The sequence below is a fragment of the Pelophylax lessonae genome (genome assembly GCF_965119305.1).
Source record: "Pelophylax lessonae genome assembly, chromosome: 1".
Lineage (NCBI taxonomy): Eukaryota > Metazoa > Chordata > Amphibia > Anura > Ranidae > Pelophylax > Pelophylax lessonae.
The window spans coordinates 600,737,287-600,755,759 of record NC_138768.1 but is presented as its reverse complement, the minus strand read 5'-3'; the positions used below and the strand labels follow the sequence as shown (position 1 = coordinate 600,755,759).

The window sequence follows — 18,473 nt, the reverse complement described above, 5'->3', positions numbered from 1 at the left end:
ACTTTTGATCAACTCCCAGTTGAAGGAAAGCCAAGATCCGAGCCACCGAGAAAGAACGAGGAGGAACCCCAAGAGACTCACACCACGCAATATACGCCTTCCACGTACGATGATTGATCTTCCTAGAAGTCGCTTTCTTAGCTTTAAGCAGAGTAGAAATCAATGAAGCAGACAACCCCTTGTCCTTCAGTACCTGGCTTTCAACAGCCAAGCCGCCAAAGTCAGCGACCGTAAAGCACGATTAAAGATTGGCCCCTGAGACAGCAAGTCTTCCCCGAGAGAGTCTCCAAGGGGCATCCGTGAAGAGGTCGGCGTACCAGGCTCGGCGAGGCCAATCCGGAGCCATAAGAATGACCGTAATCCCTTCCGCCTCGATCCTGCGAAGAAGTCTTGGCAGCAACTTGAGAGGAGGAAAGGCATACATCAGCTGATACTGACCCCACGGGGCCACCAGCGTCAACGAAGGCACAACTGCTGGAATACTTCCAGATGGAGAGACCATTTCCCTGCATCCAAGGCCTGTTGACTAAGGTAATCCGCCTGCCAATTTTCCACCCCTGGAATGTGAATAGTGGAGAGAGCTGGAACAAAGCGTTCCACCCACCGAAGGATGCCTGCCACTTCCAAGGCCGCAAGAACACTGTTGGTGCCCCCTTGGTGATTGACATAAGCCACGGCCATGGCATTGTCCGATAGAATGCGCACTGGACAACCCTGCATGCGCACTGGCAACGCGTGATCGCTCTCAGCTCTAGAACATTGATCGGTAACCTGGATTCTTCCAGGGACCAGACTCCTTGAGCAGAGAACCTGCCGAGAACCCCTCCCCACCCGGACAGACTGGCATCTGTGGTGACAATTGTCCAATATACAAGGAGGAAGGATTTCCCTTGCTTGAGCATCGGGGACCGAAGCCAACATATCAAGAACTCCCTGGACACCTGGCTCAGCTGGATCTGATTGTCCAGGGAATTCGGATTCTTGTTCCATTTAACCACTTGCCTACAGTGCACTTTCACCCCCTTCCTGCCCAGACCGATTTTCAGCTTTCAGCGCTCTCACACTTTGACTGAGAATTACTCAGTAATGCAACACTGTACCCATACAAAAATTGTGTCCTTTTTTTCACACAAATAGAGCTTTCTTTTGATGGTATTTGATCAATACTGGGTTTTTTATTTTTTGTGCTATAAATAAAAAAAGACTGAAAATATCGTGAAAAAACGCATTTTTCTTTGTTTCTGTCATAAAATTTTGCAAATTAGTAATTTTTCTTCACAAATTTTGGCCAAAATTTATACTGCTACTTATCTTTGGTAAAAAAAAACCCAAATAAGTGTATATTATTTGGTCTTTGTGAAAGTTATAGAGTCCACAAGCTATGGTGCGAATCATTGAAAATTGATCACACTTGATCACACCTGATGTACTGAAGGCCTATCTCATTTCTTGAGACAATAAAAGGTCAGGAAAGTACAAATACCCCCCGAATGACCCCTTTTTGGAAAGTAGACATTCCAAGGTATTTAATAAGGGGCATGATGAGTTTTTTGAAGTTGTAATTTTTTCCCACAATGCTTTGCAAAATGAAGATTTTTTTTTTTATTTTTTTTTTTTTACAAATTGCCGAATTAACAGGTTATTTCTCTCACACAGCACATGTATACTTGCAACTACACCCCAAAACACATTCTACTACTCCTCCTGAGTATGGCGATACCACATGTGTGAGACTTTTTCACAGCCTGGCCACATACAGAGGCCTAACATCCAAGTAGCAGCGTCCGGCATTCTAGGAGCACAAATTACACATATCATTTCCTGACAACCTATCGCACTTTTGAAGGCCCTGGAGCACCAGGACAATGGAAACCCCCATAAAATGACCCAATTTTGGAAAGCAAACAGCCCAACGTATAATTTTTGAGGCATAATGAGTCTTTTGAATATGTCATTTTTTTCCACAAGTTTTTGGAAAATGTGGAAAGAAAATGAAAACACATTTTTTTTACACAAAGCTGTCCATTTATGCAATATTTCTAACACATCGCATGTACATAGCAAAACTTGCACCCCAAAATACATTCTGCTATTCCTCCTGAGTATGGCGATACCACATGTGTAACACTTTTTCACAGCCTGGCCACATACATAGGCCTCACATCCAAGTAGCGCTTTACACAAAGTTGTCCATTTATCCACTTTAAGACTGGGCCTATTTTTGACACTTGGTGTTTACAAGCTAAAATCATTTTTTTTGCTAGAAAACTACTTTGAACCCCCAAACATTATATATTTTTTTTTAGCAGAGACCCTAGAGAATAAAATGGAGATCGTTGCAATATTTTTTATCACACCATATTTGCGCAGCAGTCTTCCAAATGCGATTTTTTTGAAAAAAATTCACTTTTTTGAACTAAAAAATAAGAAAACAGTAAATTTAGCCCAATTTTTTTCCATAATGTGAAAGATAATGTTACGCCGAGTAATTAGATACCGAACATTCCATGCTTCAAAATTGCGCATGCTCACAGAATGGTGCCAAACATTGGTACTTAAAAATCCCCATAGGCAACATTTTAAAAATTTCTGCAGGTTACTAGCTTAGAGTTACAGAGGAGGTCTTGGGCTCAAATTATTGCACTCGCTCTAATGATCGCGGCGATACCTCACATGTATGGTTTTAACACCGTTTACATATGTGGGCGGGACTTGCGTATGCGTTTGCTTCTGCACGCGAGCTAACAGGGACAGGGTGCTTTAATTTTTTTTTTTTTCCTATTTATTTTATTTATTATTTTTTTATTTTTACACAGTTTAAAAAAAAAAAAAATGTTTTGATCATTTTTATTCCTATTACAAGGAATGTAAACATCCCTTGTAATAGAAATAGGCATGACAGGTCCTCTTTATTGTGAGATCTGGGGTCAAAAAGACCTCAAACCTCACAACTACACTAAAAAAGAAAAAAAAAAAAAAAAATTGTTGAAAGAGGAAAAAAAAAAAGCAAAAAAAAAAAGCGGCCCTTTAAACCGGTTGCTAGGCAACGTCTTTTGACGTAGCTCCGGTCCTCCAAGACCATAGAGTTGAATGAGGGCCATTTTGCCCTCACTCGACTTCCTGTCTCTGAGGATCCGGGATCGGATAGTTTTCCCCGCTGCCGGCGGGTCCGGTAAGCTGGGAAAACGTCTGGGACGTGGCAGGAGGGGGCACCTCTTGCCCTGCACCGTAAGGGTAATTCCGTGGCGAATCCGCCACTGGGACCACCCTTATCTGAAAGCCGACCGCCCGCCGTTTCAAAAAATACCGGGGTTATGGGGGCTATCTGCTGCCATAACCCCAGTATTTAGCTTTTAATGGCCGACGCATATAGTCGTTAGGCGGTCAGTAAGTGATTGCATGTATATAGCAAACAGGTGACAATGACTGATGGGGTGACAGGTGACGATGACTGATGGGGTGACAGGTGACAATGACTGATGGGGTGACAGGTGACGATGACTGATGGGGTGACAGGTGACGATGACTGATGGGGTGACAGGTGACGATGATTGATGAGGTGACAGGTGATGATGATTGATGAGGTGACAGGTGACGATGATTGATGGGGTGACAGGTGACGATGATTGATGGGGTGACAGATGACAATCACTGACGGGGTGACATGTGACGATGATTGATGGGGTGACAAGTGACGATCACTGATGGGGTGTCAAGTGACGATGACTGATGGGGTGAAAGGTGACGATGACTGATGGGGTGACAGGTGACGGTGATTGATGGGGTGACAGGTGACGGGCGATGGTCACTGATGGGTGACAGGTGACGGGCGATGGTGCACGGCGGTACTGATGGCAGTCTCTGGTGACCGGTGAACTTTAGGCTACGTTCACATGTGAGTGTAGCGATCGTGGGCAGAATCACTGCGATTCTGCCCGTGATCCAGAAATCATTGCAAATTGCGGGGCGCCTGTGTGTTGCCCGTGATTTGCAATAGCACCCCAAATGCTGTGCGATGTTGCTGCGATTTCCGCCTGCCGAATCGCGGTAACATCGCGCAAACAACGCATGACGCTCCAAAGAAACTCTTGTACCTTTTTTGGGCGTCATGCGTTGTTTGCGCGATGTTACCGCGATTCGGCAGGCGGAAATGGCGGCAACATCGCACAGCATTTGGGGTGCTATTGCAAATCAGGGGCAACGCACAGGCGTCCCGCAATTTGCAATGATTTCCGGATCGCGGGCAGAATCGCAGTGATTCTGCCTGCGATCGCTACGCTCACATGTGAACGTTATGGGTGTCAATTTCTGGGCACTGATGAGGTGACTGTTGGGTGACAGGTGACATTGGGGGGGGACTGAGGACTGTGTGGGGACCTTTTATTTGTGTGATTTTACTGTGCTTTTACATTTTGCAGGTACACAGAGCAGTAACTCAGTGTTTCTAGCTCTGCTCCCCTCATACTGGAAACTGTATGAGGAAAGAAGAGCTAGTAACACTGAGTTACTGCTCTGTGTTTACATTTTGTGATCGGCTGTGAATGGATTCCCAGCCGATCACATAGTAAACAGTCACTGTCAGTGACTGTTTACTACCGCCGGTGACAGCTGTGTTCCTACGGAACACAGTGCCACCGACATGACCGCGCTGCGCGCTCCCGATCGCGCATGCGCGGTCATCTTGTGGGCGCCTTCATTGTGATCGGCTGTGTCATTGGAACACAGCCGATCACGTGGGAAACAGCCACGCCCATTGGCTGTTTCCCCCCTGCCGGTGACGGGGGGTGTCCCGGGGACACACCGACACCGGCAGTGCAGGGCGGCGCGCACGCGATCGCGCGCCTGCCCTGCTTAAAGTGCCGCCGTCATATGACGGCGGCCCAGGATAATGGTCGCACCGCTCCGCCGTCATATGACGGCGGGCGGGCGGCAAGCGGTTAAGAAGGATTTCCTTCTGGAAGATTCACGTGTGGAATTGAGCGAAGGGGACCGCCTTTAAAGGGTGACACCATCATTCCCAGAACTCTCATACAGGTCCGAAGGGATGACTTTTTGCTGGACAGCAACAGCTGAACCGCGGTCTGGAGTTTTTGAAGTTTTTCCAGAGGAAGAAACACCCTGGCTGAGGACAAATCCAAAGTCAGACCCAGATAGTCCAGTCTCATGGAAGGGACCAAGGACGAATCCAGAATCCACCCAAACTCCTCCAGAGTTCTCATGGTGATTGCCAAATTTGTTTCCAGCGCTGTGGGAGACTCCGCACGTAGAAGCAGATCATCCAGGTAACCCAGCACCGATATCCCCCGCTGTCGCAACAGCGCCAGGACCGGAGCCAACACCTTTGTGAAGACCCAAGGAGGCGAGACCAAAGGGTAACGCCAAAAACTGATAGTGATCCTCTCCCACGGCAAAACTGAGAAACTGTTGGTGCCCTGCACATATCGAGATGTGAAGGTAGGCATCTTTAATGTCTATGGAGGCCAGGAAATCCCCCTGATGTAGGGAAGCCACCACCGTGCAAACGGATTCCATCTTGAATTTTTGAACTCGCATAAAGCAATTCAGTGCCTTCAGGTCCAGGATTGGATGCACCTTGCCTTCCTTCCTGGGGACCGTAAACAGGTTTGAATAAAAACCCTGAAAATGTTCCGCACACGGAACCAGAACTATTACTCCCTGTTGTACCAGGTCCTGAACTGCCTCAAAGAGAGCCTGTAAGCGATCCAGGGACAGTCGCACATTGGAAGGGAAAAACCTTACCGGTGGGACGGATCGAAACTTGGTCTTGTAACCGGACCATATGACTTCTTGAACCCATTTGTCTTGTATCCGAGATAGCCACAGGTCTGGGAACTGGCAAAGACATCCCCCCCACCCCAGATACGGGTGAGGGAGCACCTTCAGGCCGAAGTGGCCTTGTCCTCAGGCCTGGAGAAACTAGATTTTTGTTTGCCAAACCAGTGTCTCTTGGAACCACCCGAGGGGCCCTTGAAGGACTTTGCCTTATCGACTGACCCTGAGGTGGCACAGTCCACTTCTTAATCAGGGACTCCTCAAAATGGTAGCATCTAGCAATCCGCTTAGGCACCCCAGGGGAACGCTTTGGGTGCTCCCATTCTTTTTTGAGCATACTGTCAAAATACGCGGGAAAAGGATAAACTTTTGCCACTCTGAATGGCTTGTGAGTGCCAAACGTAACCTGCGCCTTAGTCGCAGTTGTGTCCTCCATTTTTAAGGTCTCACGCACAGATACAACCAGTGCATCCACCAACGCCCTGTCTTGCGTGGCAGTGGAGGTAGAAATGTCATCCTCACTATTGGAGAAGACAGGGCGCAAGGTAGGCCTGGCAGGGAGACCCGCGACTGCGGTGGCTGAGTCAGACTCAGAATCTGAGACATCAGATGAGGCAGGGGTAGGCGGAGGGCGTTTTTTTAGCACCTTGCCCTTTAAAGGCCACCTCATCCCGGGACACAAACGGGACCCCCCAGCCTACTGAACGGAATCGATTAGAAGGTGGGCCCTGGAGTGACAGGTAGAACCCCCCCCCCGCACGATCGTTCGTCCGTCGCCGGCAGCACATCCCCCCACCTGCGGCCTGAAACTCGGACTCAGCCCCCGGGAGTAGTTACCAACTTACCAACATCCCCAGTAGTGGGGGGGGGGGGGGGGTCAGGGCAGGTAGGCGGGGGTGCGTGACAGGACAGAGGGGAACCTGGGATTGTGAGGGTCCGACTGTTCCAGGGAGGGGCCCATGTCCACCCCAAAACCCGCCAGGGGAAGAGGGGGGAACATTAACTCACCATACCGGAACAGGCGTGCGCCATCTCCTGACAGAACCCATCTCCGCCGACGTGGGGGGCTGTCAGCCAAATAGGAATGCTGTGACTCGGGTCTAGACCCGGTCGTATGCTATCTGGCGAGACATTTTTACTCACGGGGCTAGTCCCTGTCCAGTGGGACTATGTCGCGGCCGACCAAGCGTGGAGCTAAGGTCTGCACGCGCTCGTTGGCCGGCTGGGGTGACCACTGGATCTATACATCCAGTCCATTGCCCAGATCCAGCATAGTTGCTTGTGGATCTCACAGGAAAAAAATCCGGAGAAAAAGCTAACTAGAAAAAAAACTTTGCCAGGACCAGCGATCCCAGCAAGGAACTAGATCCTTACTCCTGACTGAGCAGATTAAAACTGACATCCTATAGCAGGAAGAGAGAGGGTATACCCCCTGAGACTGCCCATAGCTGTAGCTAGAACTTTTTTCTGCCTAATGTCCTAATCCTGTAGGGGGCAGCATAACCCTACTGATTTCAAGATAAGAAGACTGTGTCCGTCAATGAGTGATAGAGAAACAGGATTTATATAGTGCCAACAGTTTACACAGCGTTTTATAATGTAAAGAGGGACAGTACAATTACAATACCGTTCAATACAGAAGGAATAGGAGGGCCCTGCTCATGGAGCTTACAATCTAAAGGGAGGGGGAGGTGGTACAAATGGTAATAGCTGTGGGGTATGATCGGATGGAGGTGACTCGGGTATAGTTCGGTGGAGGTGGGGTGGGCTTCCCTGAATAAGTGAGTTTTCAAGAATCGCCTAAAGGAGGACAGGGTAGGAGCTGACTGGACATTTTGGGGCAGGGAATTGCAGAAGATGGGAGAGGCTCTGGAGAAGTCTTATAGACGAGCGGCGGAGGAGGTAACAAGAGAGCTAGAGAGCAGGAGGTCTTGGGAGAAGCAGAGGGAATGATTTGGGCGATATTTGCAGATGAGGTTGGTGATGTAGCTGGGGGCGATGTTGTGGATGGCCTTGTATTCTGAATTTTATACAATGGGGTAGGGGATGCCAGTGAAGAGATTGGCAGACAGGAGCAGCAGTCACGAACCGGTTAGTAAGGTGTATTAGTCTAGCAGTAGCATCATAATAGACTGAAGCCTGTGTAAAAGTAGGCCAGTGAGGAGGGAGTTGCAGTATTCAAGGCGGGAAAAAAACCAAGGAGTGAATACATTATTTTTTGGTGTCATTAGTCAGGAAGAGATGAATTCTGGAAATGTTGCAGAGGTTGAGGCGGCAAGATTTAGCCAGTAATTAGATAAGAGGGCTGAAGGAGAGGTCAGAGTCTAGAATTACACCCAGCACCCTGGCTTATGTGGAGGGACCAATGGTTGTGCTGTTGTTCTCAATGGTAAAGTCATGGCGAGGGAATCAGTGAGGAGAAAACATTACAAGCTCACTTTTTGAAAGATTGAGTTTGAGGAAGTACATGCATACTGATATGTCACTCAGTAAGTTTGTGATATGTGAGGAGATTGACTGACGGTTCACATATGTGCGGCTGCAGAGATCGCATGTAATTCGGAGCGCACTGCTCCTTCATTACATGCGATCTCCTCTGCGGATGCAAATTCAGCCATACACTTTGTATGGCTGAAATTCGCACTGCACCCGCACTAAAGACGCACAGGAGGCATTTTTTCAGCCGCATCAGGATCGGATCGCACAGTGGTTCACACTTGTGCGATCCGATCCTGTGCGAACTGTCAGATCGCACTGCGATATACGATCAAACTGGGGGTGTCGTTAACATTTAATTGACACCCCCTGCGTATCGCATATGGCAGTGTGAACTGCCAGATGTGCGGATGCTATGCAGGAACAGGCTGCATATTCGCAGCCTTCCCGCATCGCACAAGTGTGAACCGGCCCTGAGAGGGTGAGTTGAGAAGTTGAGAGATAGATCTGGGTGTCGTCAGCATAGAGGTGGTATTGGAAGCCATGGGAGGTTAACAATTGGCCAAAGGAAGAGGTATATAGAAAGAGAATTAGAGGGGCCCAAGGATGAAGGCTGAGATGGTGTTGTATGTGATACTGAAAGTGTGCTGAGATAGGTAGGAGGAGTTTTAGGAAAGAGCAGAGTAACAGAGGCCAAGGGAGAGGAGTTTGTTGAGGAGAAGTGGGTGGTCAACTGTGTCAAAGGCAGCAGAAAGGTCCAAGAGTATGAGTATGGAGTACTGGTTGGTGGTTTTAGCAGTTAGTAGGTCATTGGTGAGTTTTAGTAGGGCAGTTTAGTGGAATGTTGTGGGCAGAAACTGAACTGCGGGTGATCAAGAAGGTTGTTGTCAGTGAGGTTGAGCTCATACGGTTGTGGACAAGGTGTTCAATAAGCTTGTAGGCAAATGGGAGCAGGGAGATGGGTCTTAAGTTATTCAAACAGGTGGGGTCCAGTGAGAATTTTTTTAAGTATAGGGGTAACCAGTGTATGTTTGAGAGGGAAGGAAAAGGTGCCGCAGGAGAGGAAGATGTGGTTTAGGAGTTTAGGATAGAGCAGGAAGGTGGTCACAGTAATTGTGAGGGGATGCCTTGGTATCCCTACATAAAACACATCATCCCCTCCCCACACAGCAAAATGATTTTAGCGCTTAGTGACAAATCTAGATGCGATCATACCTGCTGCTTTCAAGAGAGCTGTGAGTTTTGCAGAACCTCTGCCAGCTGCTACATGAAGAGGGGTGCTCCCATCATACGTTGTACTATCTACACATGCATCTCCCTGTGGGGAAAAAAAAAAACTATGCAACTACATGCCAGTGATAACAACAGCAAAAATAGACCTCCTTTTTATAACACTGCTTTTATGTTGTATATGTCCTAAAAAAAACCGACTTTTACACTGGAGTATGATAGGTTTACCTGCAACTCCCACATGTGGTCAAAAAAATCTTTTTTTGTATCTAAAGGTTAAAAACATTCAACATCCAAATACAGTATCCGAAATATAACAGAAACTGGTAGTATGAACAAGACCCACATGTCTTGTTCACGATAGCTGTAGCTGCCAGCCCTGGAGCCTTTATGGTGGTGGCTGCTGCAAGCACGGACTTGATAAAAACTGCACAGGCCATCTGTCTAACAGTGAATACTGGCAGCTGTAAGATTGTGAATCTGCAGTGTTTTAGAGTTACCAGTTGCTATTGGTACAGAGTCCAGTGGACCCACTCTGATACAAACAAACATCCAGGACCAGTTGCTAGAGGGATGTAAATTCCCAAACAGATGTCAGACCAATCAGTAGACAGTAGAAGAGTTAATACAATGGTGGCCAGATCAGACACAACAAACCAATCCTTAACAGAGACCAGTTTTCAGAAATTATGGTAGAGCACAGACTGACAAACGGTTGCCAGGTGATGACAAACACTTCAAACACACAAAAGTAATCCAGGGCATAAACAGTCAGAAGTCAGACAGACCTGAATATAGGCATCATCAGTCAGACTAAACTGTTGATAAGCAGTTTGAATGTCCAGCAGTGTACTTATTCCATTTTTGTTTAGAAAAAAACAGAGCATCTAGGTACATTGCAGGGATTTTAAAAACTTTGTTGCAGATTTCTACCTTTTGTTATTCTGAAGTAATAGCTGTTTGTCTGTGCCCATATGCAAAGTGAATGTGAGTGACATTTTCATTATCAGCTGCTGGACTTGCAGGGTTCTAATAAGGAAAGTGTCAGGGTCTGAATTCCTTTAGGTGTAAATAATCCTTTGGCAGTACTTCACCAAAACTGAAATGTTTGCTGCAGTGGATGCAAGGATGCCAAAAATCTGATTTGTATCTTAGTGCAGACTTCTGTGAAAATCAGTGAGCCAATTACATAAGCAGGAAATTACATTTCTGGAGGGTGTCCCTTACACCATTTGTGTACAAAATCCCCCCAGGTTGCAATATTGCATTGAATTTTACAGAAAATTACAACGCTGCAGATTGAGAAGGAAAGGTACTTTTTAAAAATGTTATATATTACAATATGACTTGTGTTGCAATTGTACATGCTATATTATTATTATTTTTTTATTTGCGCTATTTTTTCCCATGAAAGTTAAGCATTCCTGACAAGGGCAGGTCTTAACTGCAGTAGTAACAACCAGCAGATGGCAAAGCTTCAAGGCTGATCATTGCAGCTATTGGATATTGGATACAAATGTAATACTCTTCTTGGTAACTTAATGTTTTTAACCTTTTGAATACAATGAAGAGATTTTATAGCTCTATTACCTCACTATCAGATCTGATCACCAAAGATACAGATTAGCCCCCGTTCACATCAGGCCGATTTGACATGCGAGTTGACATGTCAACTCGCATGCCAAATCGGAGCCTATTACCGGCAACGGTACCAGTTCCTGCATTACTTTTGGCGACTTTGGGGGCGATTTCAATAGACATCTGTGCATGAACCTGCACAGATGCCTTTCAAATCGCCCCCAAAGTCAGGCTGAAATACGGGTTTGAAATCGATTTCAAACCAGCTCTCAGTGTGAACGAGGGCTTAAAACAAGTTGAGACTACAAATTATAGAAATGCATCTGTATTATCCCATTCAAAATATAAATGAATGTGTGCTGTTGTTAGGTTACATAGCTCAGAAGTGTATCTATATCTAAGGGAAGATGGCAAAATATATCTGCCTAGAAGGGTATGAACAGTTGGGGTATATTATCAAACAGAAAAAGGCCATTGAGCACTATGTGTGTTGTTGAAAGATGAATAATATACTTACAATTATATTTATATATATATATATATATATATATATATATATATATATATATATATATATATATACACTGAATAAAATTATAAATGCAACACTTTTGTTTTTGCCTCCATTTTTCATGAGCTGAACTCAAGGATCTAAGACTTGTTCTATGTACACAAAAGGCCTATTTCTCTCAAATATTGTTCACAAATTTGTCTAAATCTGTGTTAGTGAGCACTTCTCCTTTGCCGAGATAATCCACGCACCTCACAGGTGTGGCATATCAAGATGCCGATTAGACAGCATGATTATTGCACAGGTGTGCCTTAGGCTGGCCACTCTAAAATGTGCAGTTTTACTATATTGGGGGGGGGGTCTAAAAAAACCAGTCAGTATCAGTGTGACCACCATTTGCCTCACGCAGTGCAACACATCTCCTTTGCATAGAGTTGATCAGGTTGTTTATTGTGGCCTGTGGAATGTTGGTCCACTCCTCTTCAATGGCTGTGCGAAGTTGCTGGATATTGGCAGGACCTGGAACACGCTGTCGTATACGCCATTCCAGAGCATCCCAAACATGCTCAATGGGTGACATGTCTGGTGAGTATGCTGGCCATGCAAGAACTGGGATGTTTTCAGCTTCCAGGAATTGTGTACAGATCCTTGCAAAATGGGGCAGTGCATTATGCTGCAACATGAGGTGATGGGCGTGGATGAATGGCACAACAATGGGCCTCAGTATCTCATCACAGTATCTCTGTGCATTCAAAATGCCTTTAAAAAAATGCACCTGTGTCCGTTGTCCATAACATATGCCTGCCCATACCATAACCCCACTGCCACCATGGGCCACTCGATCCACAACATTGACATCAGCAAACTGCTCACCCACACAACGTTATACACGCTGTCTGCCATCTGCCCTGTACAGTGAAAACCGGGATTAATCCGTGAAGAGAACACCTCTACGAAGTGCCAGACACCATCGAATGTGAGCATTTGCCCACTTAAGTTGGTTACGATGACAAACTGCAGTCAGGTGGAGACCCCAATGAGGGTGACGAGCATGCAGATGAGCTTCCCTGAGACGGTTTCTGACAGTTTGTGCAGAAATTCTTTGGTTATGCAAACCGATTGTTGCAGCAGCTGTCCGGGTGGCTGGTTTTAGACAATCTTGGAGGTGAAGATGCTGGATGTGGAGGTCCTGGGCAGGTGTGGTTACACGTGGTATGCGGTTGTGAGGCCAGTTGGATGTAGTGGATGTAGTGCCAAATTCTCTGAAACGCCTTTGGAGATGGCTTAGGGTAGAGAAATTAACAATCAATTCATGGGCAACAACTATGGTGGACATTCCTGCAGTCAGCATGCCAATTGCACACTCCCTCAAAAAAGCGACATCTGTGGCATTGTACTGTGTGACAAAACTGCACATTTTAGAGTGGCCTTTATTGTGGCCAGCCTAAGGCACACCTGTGCAATAATCATGCTGTCTAATCAGCATCTTGATATGCTACACCTGTGAGGTGGATGGATTATCTCAGCAAAAGGAGAAGTGCTCATTAACACAGATTTATGAACAATATTTGAGAGAAATAGGCCTTTTGTGCACATAGAAAAAGTCTTAGATCTTTGAGTTCAAATCATGAAAAATGGGGGCAAAAACAAAAGGAGAGGGGGAGAGAGAGCGAGAGAGAGTGTGAGAGAGAGAGAGGGAGAGATAGAGGGAGAGGGTGAGAGAGAGGGAGAGGATTGCTGCACTTAAAATGTAGAGAAAACATCATACAAAATAAAAATAATCAGTTTAGTATCCAATATAACGATTCTCTATATATGACCTGTGGGAGTGCCTGATTTCTCAGCGCTGGAATGCATAACTGTAGCGCACTTTACTCTGAACGTATTTTATATATATACATATATATATCTAAATATACTGTATTAAGATATATATATATGTGTGTATATATATATATATATATATATGTGTGTGTGTGTGTTATATACACACAATATCTTACAAAAGTGAGTACACCCCTCACAATTTTGTAAATATTTTATTATATCTTTTCATGTGACAACACTGAAGAAATTACACTTTGCAACAATGTAAAGTAGTGAGTGTACAGCTTGAATAACAGTGTAAATTTGCTGTCCCCACAAAAAACACAAAATAACTCAACACACAGCCATTAATGTCTAAACCGCTGGCAAAAAAAGTGAGTACACTCCAAAGTCAAAATGTTCAAACTGGGCCCAATTAGCCATTTTCCTTTCCCAATGTCATGTGACTCGTTAGTGTTACAAGGTCTCAGGTGTGAAAGGGGAGCAGGTTGTTATATTTGGTGGTATCGCTCTCACTCTCTCATACTGGTCACTGGAAGTTAGACATGGCACCTCATGGCAAAGAACTCTCTGAGGATCTGAAAAAAAGAATTGTTGTTTTACATAAAGATGGCCAGGGCCAGTGATGGCGAACCTTGGTACCCCAGATGTTTTGGAACTACATTTCCCATGATGCTCAACTACACTGCAAAGTGCATGAGCATCATGGAAAATGTAGTTCCAAAACATCTGGAGTGCCAAGGTTTACCATCATTGGCCTAGGCTATAAGAAGATTGCCAATACCCTGAAACTGAGCTGCAGCATGGTGGCCAATACCATACAGAGGTTTAACAGGACAGGTTCCACTCAGAACAGGCCTCGCCATGGTCGACCAAAGAAGTTGAGTGCACATGCTCAAAGTCATATCCAGAGGTTGTCTTTGGGAAATAGATGTATGAGTGCTGCCAGCATCGCTGCAGAAGTTGAAGGGGTGGGGGGTCAGCCTGTCATTGCTCAGACCATACGCTGCACACTGCATCAAATTGGTCTACATGGCTGTCTTCCCAGAAGGAAGCCTATTCAAAAGATGATGCACAAGAAAGCCCCCATGCAGTTTGCTGAAGACAAGCAGACTAAGGACATGGATTACAGGAACCATGTTCTGTGGTCTGATGAGACCAAGATAAAGCTATTTGGTTCGTATGGTGTCAAGCGTGTGTAGCGGCAACCAGGTGAGGAGTACAAAGACAAGTGTGTCTTGCCTACAGTCAAGCATTGTTATGGAAGTGTCATGGTCTGGGGCTACATGAGTGCTGCAGGCACTGGGGAGCTACAGTTCATGGAGGGAACCATGAATGCCAACATGTATTGAGACATACTGAAGCTGAGCATGATTCCCCTCCCTCGGATACTGGGCTGCAGGGCAGTATACTAACATGATAACGACCCCAAACTCGCCTCCAAGACGACCACTACCTTGCTAAAGAAGCTGAGGGTAAAGGTGATGGACTGGCCAAGCATGTCTCCGGACCTAAACCCTATTGAGCATCTGTGGGCTATCCTCAAACGGAAGGTGGAGGAGCGCAAGGTCTCTAACATCCACCAGCTCCGTGATGTCGTCATGAAGGAGTGGAAGAGGACTCCAGTGGCAACCTGTGAAGCTCTGGTGAACTCCATGCCCAAGTAGGTTAAGGCAGTGCTGGGAAAATAGAATTTTTGTAAGAACTTACCGTAAAATTCTTTTCTCTGAGTCCTCTGACAGTCGCAGCCCATTCGGCATTCATTCACCATTGGGTAATGGCGCCCTCTGCAGGAGCAAGCTAGGCAGTGAAAAGGCTTAGCAAAAGCTTTACACAAAGACACACCTCTAGGGGGCAGTCCCTCAGACATTACCCTTAACCACTCAGTGCTGCTCTTCAGTTTTGTAGCAAGCAGTACAGGAAGGCAACTAACCCCAAAATAGAGGGGTGGGGGGCTGCGACTGTCAGAGGACTCAGAGAAAATAATTTTTACGGTAAGTTCTTAAAAAAAATTCTATTTTCTCTTACGTCTTCTGACAGTTGCGGCCCGTTCAGTATTCCTTCACCAATGGGATGTCCCAAAGCAGTGCAGGTGTGAGGGGTGGGAAATACGCAACCAAAGAAAAATCGGCCGGGTGTCAATAAGGCCAGAGAAAAAACGGAGCCAACCAGGCAACAGAAGCTCAACAAGAGCCAACCCCAGGTCAAAATTCACCCCAAGAAGAGACAGAACAACACGTCTCTTCAACAAACCGCCGCGCTCAAAACTTTGCGGCCAAAAGAAGGATCCGAAGTTGCCATCACATCAATCTTGTAGAATTTTGTGAAAGTGTGGACAGACGACCAAGTCGCCACTTTGCACACCTGATCCACAGAAGCCTGATGGCGAAAAACCCAAGAGGCACTCATGGCTCTAGTAGAGTGTGCCCTCACCGGGAAAGGAGGGACCTGACACTTTAGTAAATAGGCCTGAACAATAGTCTATCTGATCCATTTGGAAATGGTTGCAGCGGACGCAGCTGAACCCTTCTGAGGTCCCTCAGGAAGGACAAACAGGGATTTAGACTTCCGAAAAGACTCCGTGGCCGACATCACCCAGACCACATCCAATGAATGCAAGGCAAATTCTTTGGGTTGCTTGGGCTTCCCAAAGCTGAAAGCGGAAAGCCGCAAAGCGAAGGCAACACAATATCCTCGTTGAGGTGGAAATCTGACACCACCTTGGGGAGAAAAGACTGATTAGGCCACAAGACCACTTTATCCTGATGAACCACCAGATAAGGTGAACGGCAAGACAGAGCCGCCAGTTCAGACACTCTGCGAGCAGAAGTGATAGCCACCAGAAAGGCCACTTTCTGAGACAGCAGAGGCAGAGCGATTTCTCTGATGTTCTCAAAGGGGGGCCGTTGCAAAATGGACAAGACCAAATTCAGGTCCCACGGAGGCAAAGGAGCCCTCTGCGGTGGAGCCAGATGAAGCACCCCTTAAATAAAGGTGCGAATCAGGGAGTTAGTCGCCAAAGGATGCTGGAAGAAAATAGCCAAGACTGACAACTGACCTTTGATAGTGCCCAGCACCAAACGCTGATCCACACCTTCCTGCAGGAAGGCCAAAACCCTCACCACCAAAAAGGAGCGAGGATGAAACCCTTGCGATTAACACCAGGCAATATACGCCTTCCAGGTACGATGGTAAATCTTCCTGGAGGTATTATTCCAGGCCTTCAGCAAGGTAGGAATGACAGAGTCTCTAAATACCTGGCTTTCAACAGCGACTGTAAAGCAGGATGGAATATCGGCCCTTGAGACAGTAGATCTTCTCTCAGAGGAAGCCGCCAGGGAGGCTCGACAACCATCTGCACGAGGTACGAGTACCAAGACCCACGAGGCCAGTTTGGAGCCCCCAGAATTATCTGTACCTGTTCTGACGCCAACCTGCGGAGGAACCTGGACAACAGCTGAATCGGAGGGAAGGCATAAATCAGCCGGTACCGGTGCCAGGGCACCATCAACGCGTCCATGGCGTCTGCCAGAGGATCGCGGGCCCTGGCCATGAACCTTCCCACCTTTTTGTTGAGACGGGACGCAAACAGATCCACGTTCGGAGTCCCCCACCGGGCACACAGGAGGTAAAACAACTCCGAATGCAGGGGCCATTCCCCCTGATCCAAGGACTGATGACTCAGATAGTCCACCTGCCAGTTTTCCACTCCTGGAATGTGAACAGCCGAAATCGCTGGAACATGCACCTCAGCTCAAGACAGGATCTCATTTCCTTGGCCGCTCGGGCACTCTTGGTGCCCCCTTGGTGATTGATGTAAACCACTGCTGTAGCGTTGTCCGTTGAACACGAACGGGGTTACCGTGCAGCCGAGTCGACCAATGTAACAAGCATAGCTTGATCACTTGGAGCTCAAAGACATTTGTCGGCAAGGAGGATTCCTCCCCCAACCACGTCCCCTGGGCACACAGGGTGTCCAGAACTCCACCCCTGTCTGACAAGCTGGCATCCGTGGTGATTACCATCCACAACAGAGGCAGAAAGGACTTGCATTGGGTCAGAGTGGGTGATATGAGCCACCACGAAAGTTCCGTCCTCGTAAGGCGACTCAAACATATCCTCCTGTCCAACGACTGAGGATCCTTGTTCCACCTGGCAAGAATCTCTGCTTTCAGAGTTCTCGTGGGAAACTGAGCAAACCGAATGGCTTCAAAGGCCGAAACCATCAGCCCCAGGGACCGCATGCAGGCCCGTAGAGAGGAGAGATCATTGTCCCTGAGGGACCTGATCTCGCCCTGCAAAGTCTAAAGTTTTTCCTCCTTGAGCGGAGTCCAGGACCATCCCCAGGTAACCAAGACGGACTGAAGGGGTCACTGCTTATTTCTGGAAGTTAATGGTCTACCCGAACTCCTGGAGCATCTGAACCGTGACCGTCAGATCGCTCGATAAAGTGGCTCACGAGCTCGCCCTCAACAGGAGGTCGTCCAGATAACCGAGGACCGCAATCCCCCTCTTGCGCAGCAAAGCCACCACCGAAGCCAAAACCTGAAACGGGTGAGTCACTTCAGGCGGAGGAGGACTGGTCCGCCGCACCGGACTGACTGGCCTTGGGCTTCCCGGACCATGGCTTCTTGTGACCGCCAGAGGCTTTGAAGGGTTTACCTTTTTCCTGTGCACCTGAAGGACAAAAGGACCCACGATGAGCCTTGAAGGAAGGACCCCGTCGATCGTGGGGCGATTTTCTCTTAGCGGTTTGGGGCAAAAGGGTACTCTTACCCCCCGTAAGACCCTTGACCATCTCATCCAAGGGATCACCAAACAGCCGATCCCCCAAATAAGGGACATCAGACACAGTCTTCTTGGAGGCATGGTCAGCCGACCAGCTCTTTAACCAAACTATGCGGCGGAGTGCGACCCCAACCGCAGATAACCTTGCGACCAAAGGAGCCTCGTCCAGGGCCACGTCACACAGGTATATCAAGGCCTGTGCCATTTGATCCACCAGGTCAAGGACAGTCGAAGGGGCCGACTCCGCCACCAAGCTGCACCTAAGCACCTTGAACCATTCAGTGACCGTCTGTGAAACCATCACAGAAGC

At 47.2% G+C, this 18,473-nt stretch overlaps 1 protein-coding gene across 2 annotated transcripts in view; it reads right to left on the bottom strand.

The window, feature by feature from the left end:
• Positions 1-18,473, bottom strand: part of NFKB1 (nuclear factor kappa B subunit 1) — a 206,026-nt gene that overhangs the window by 57,472 nt on the left and 130,081 nt on the right. For both annotated transcript variants that reach the window (XM_082244169.1, XM_082244170.1), the window contains exon 18: positions 9,445-9,547. In XM_082244169.1, the coding sequence (XP_082100295.1) occupies positions 9,445-9,547 (103 nt within the window). The remainder of the gene's footprint in view (positions 1-9,444; positions 9,548-18,473) is intronic.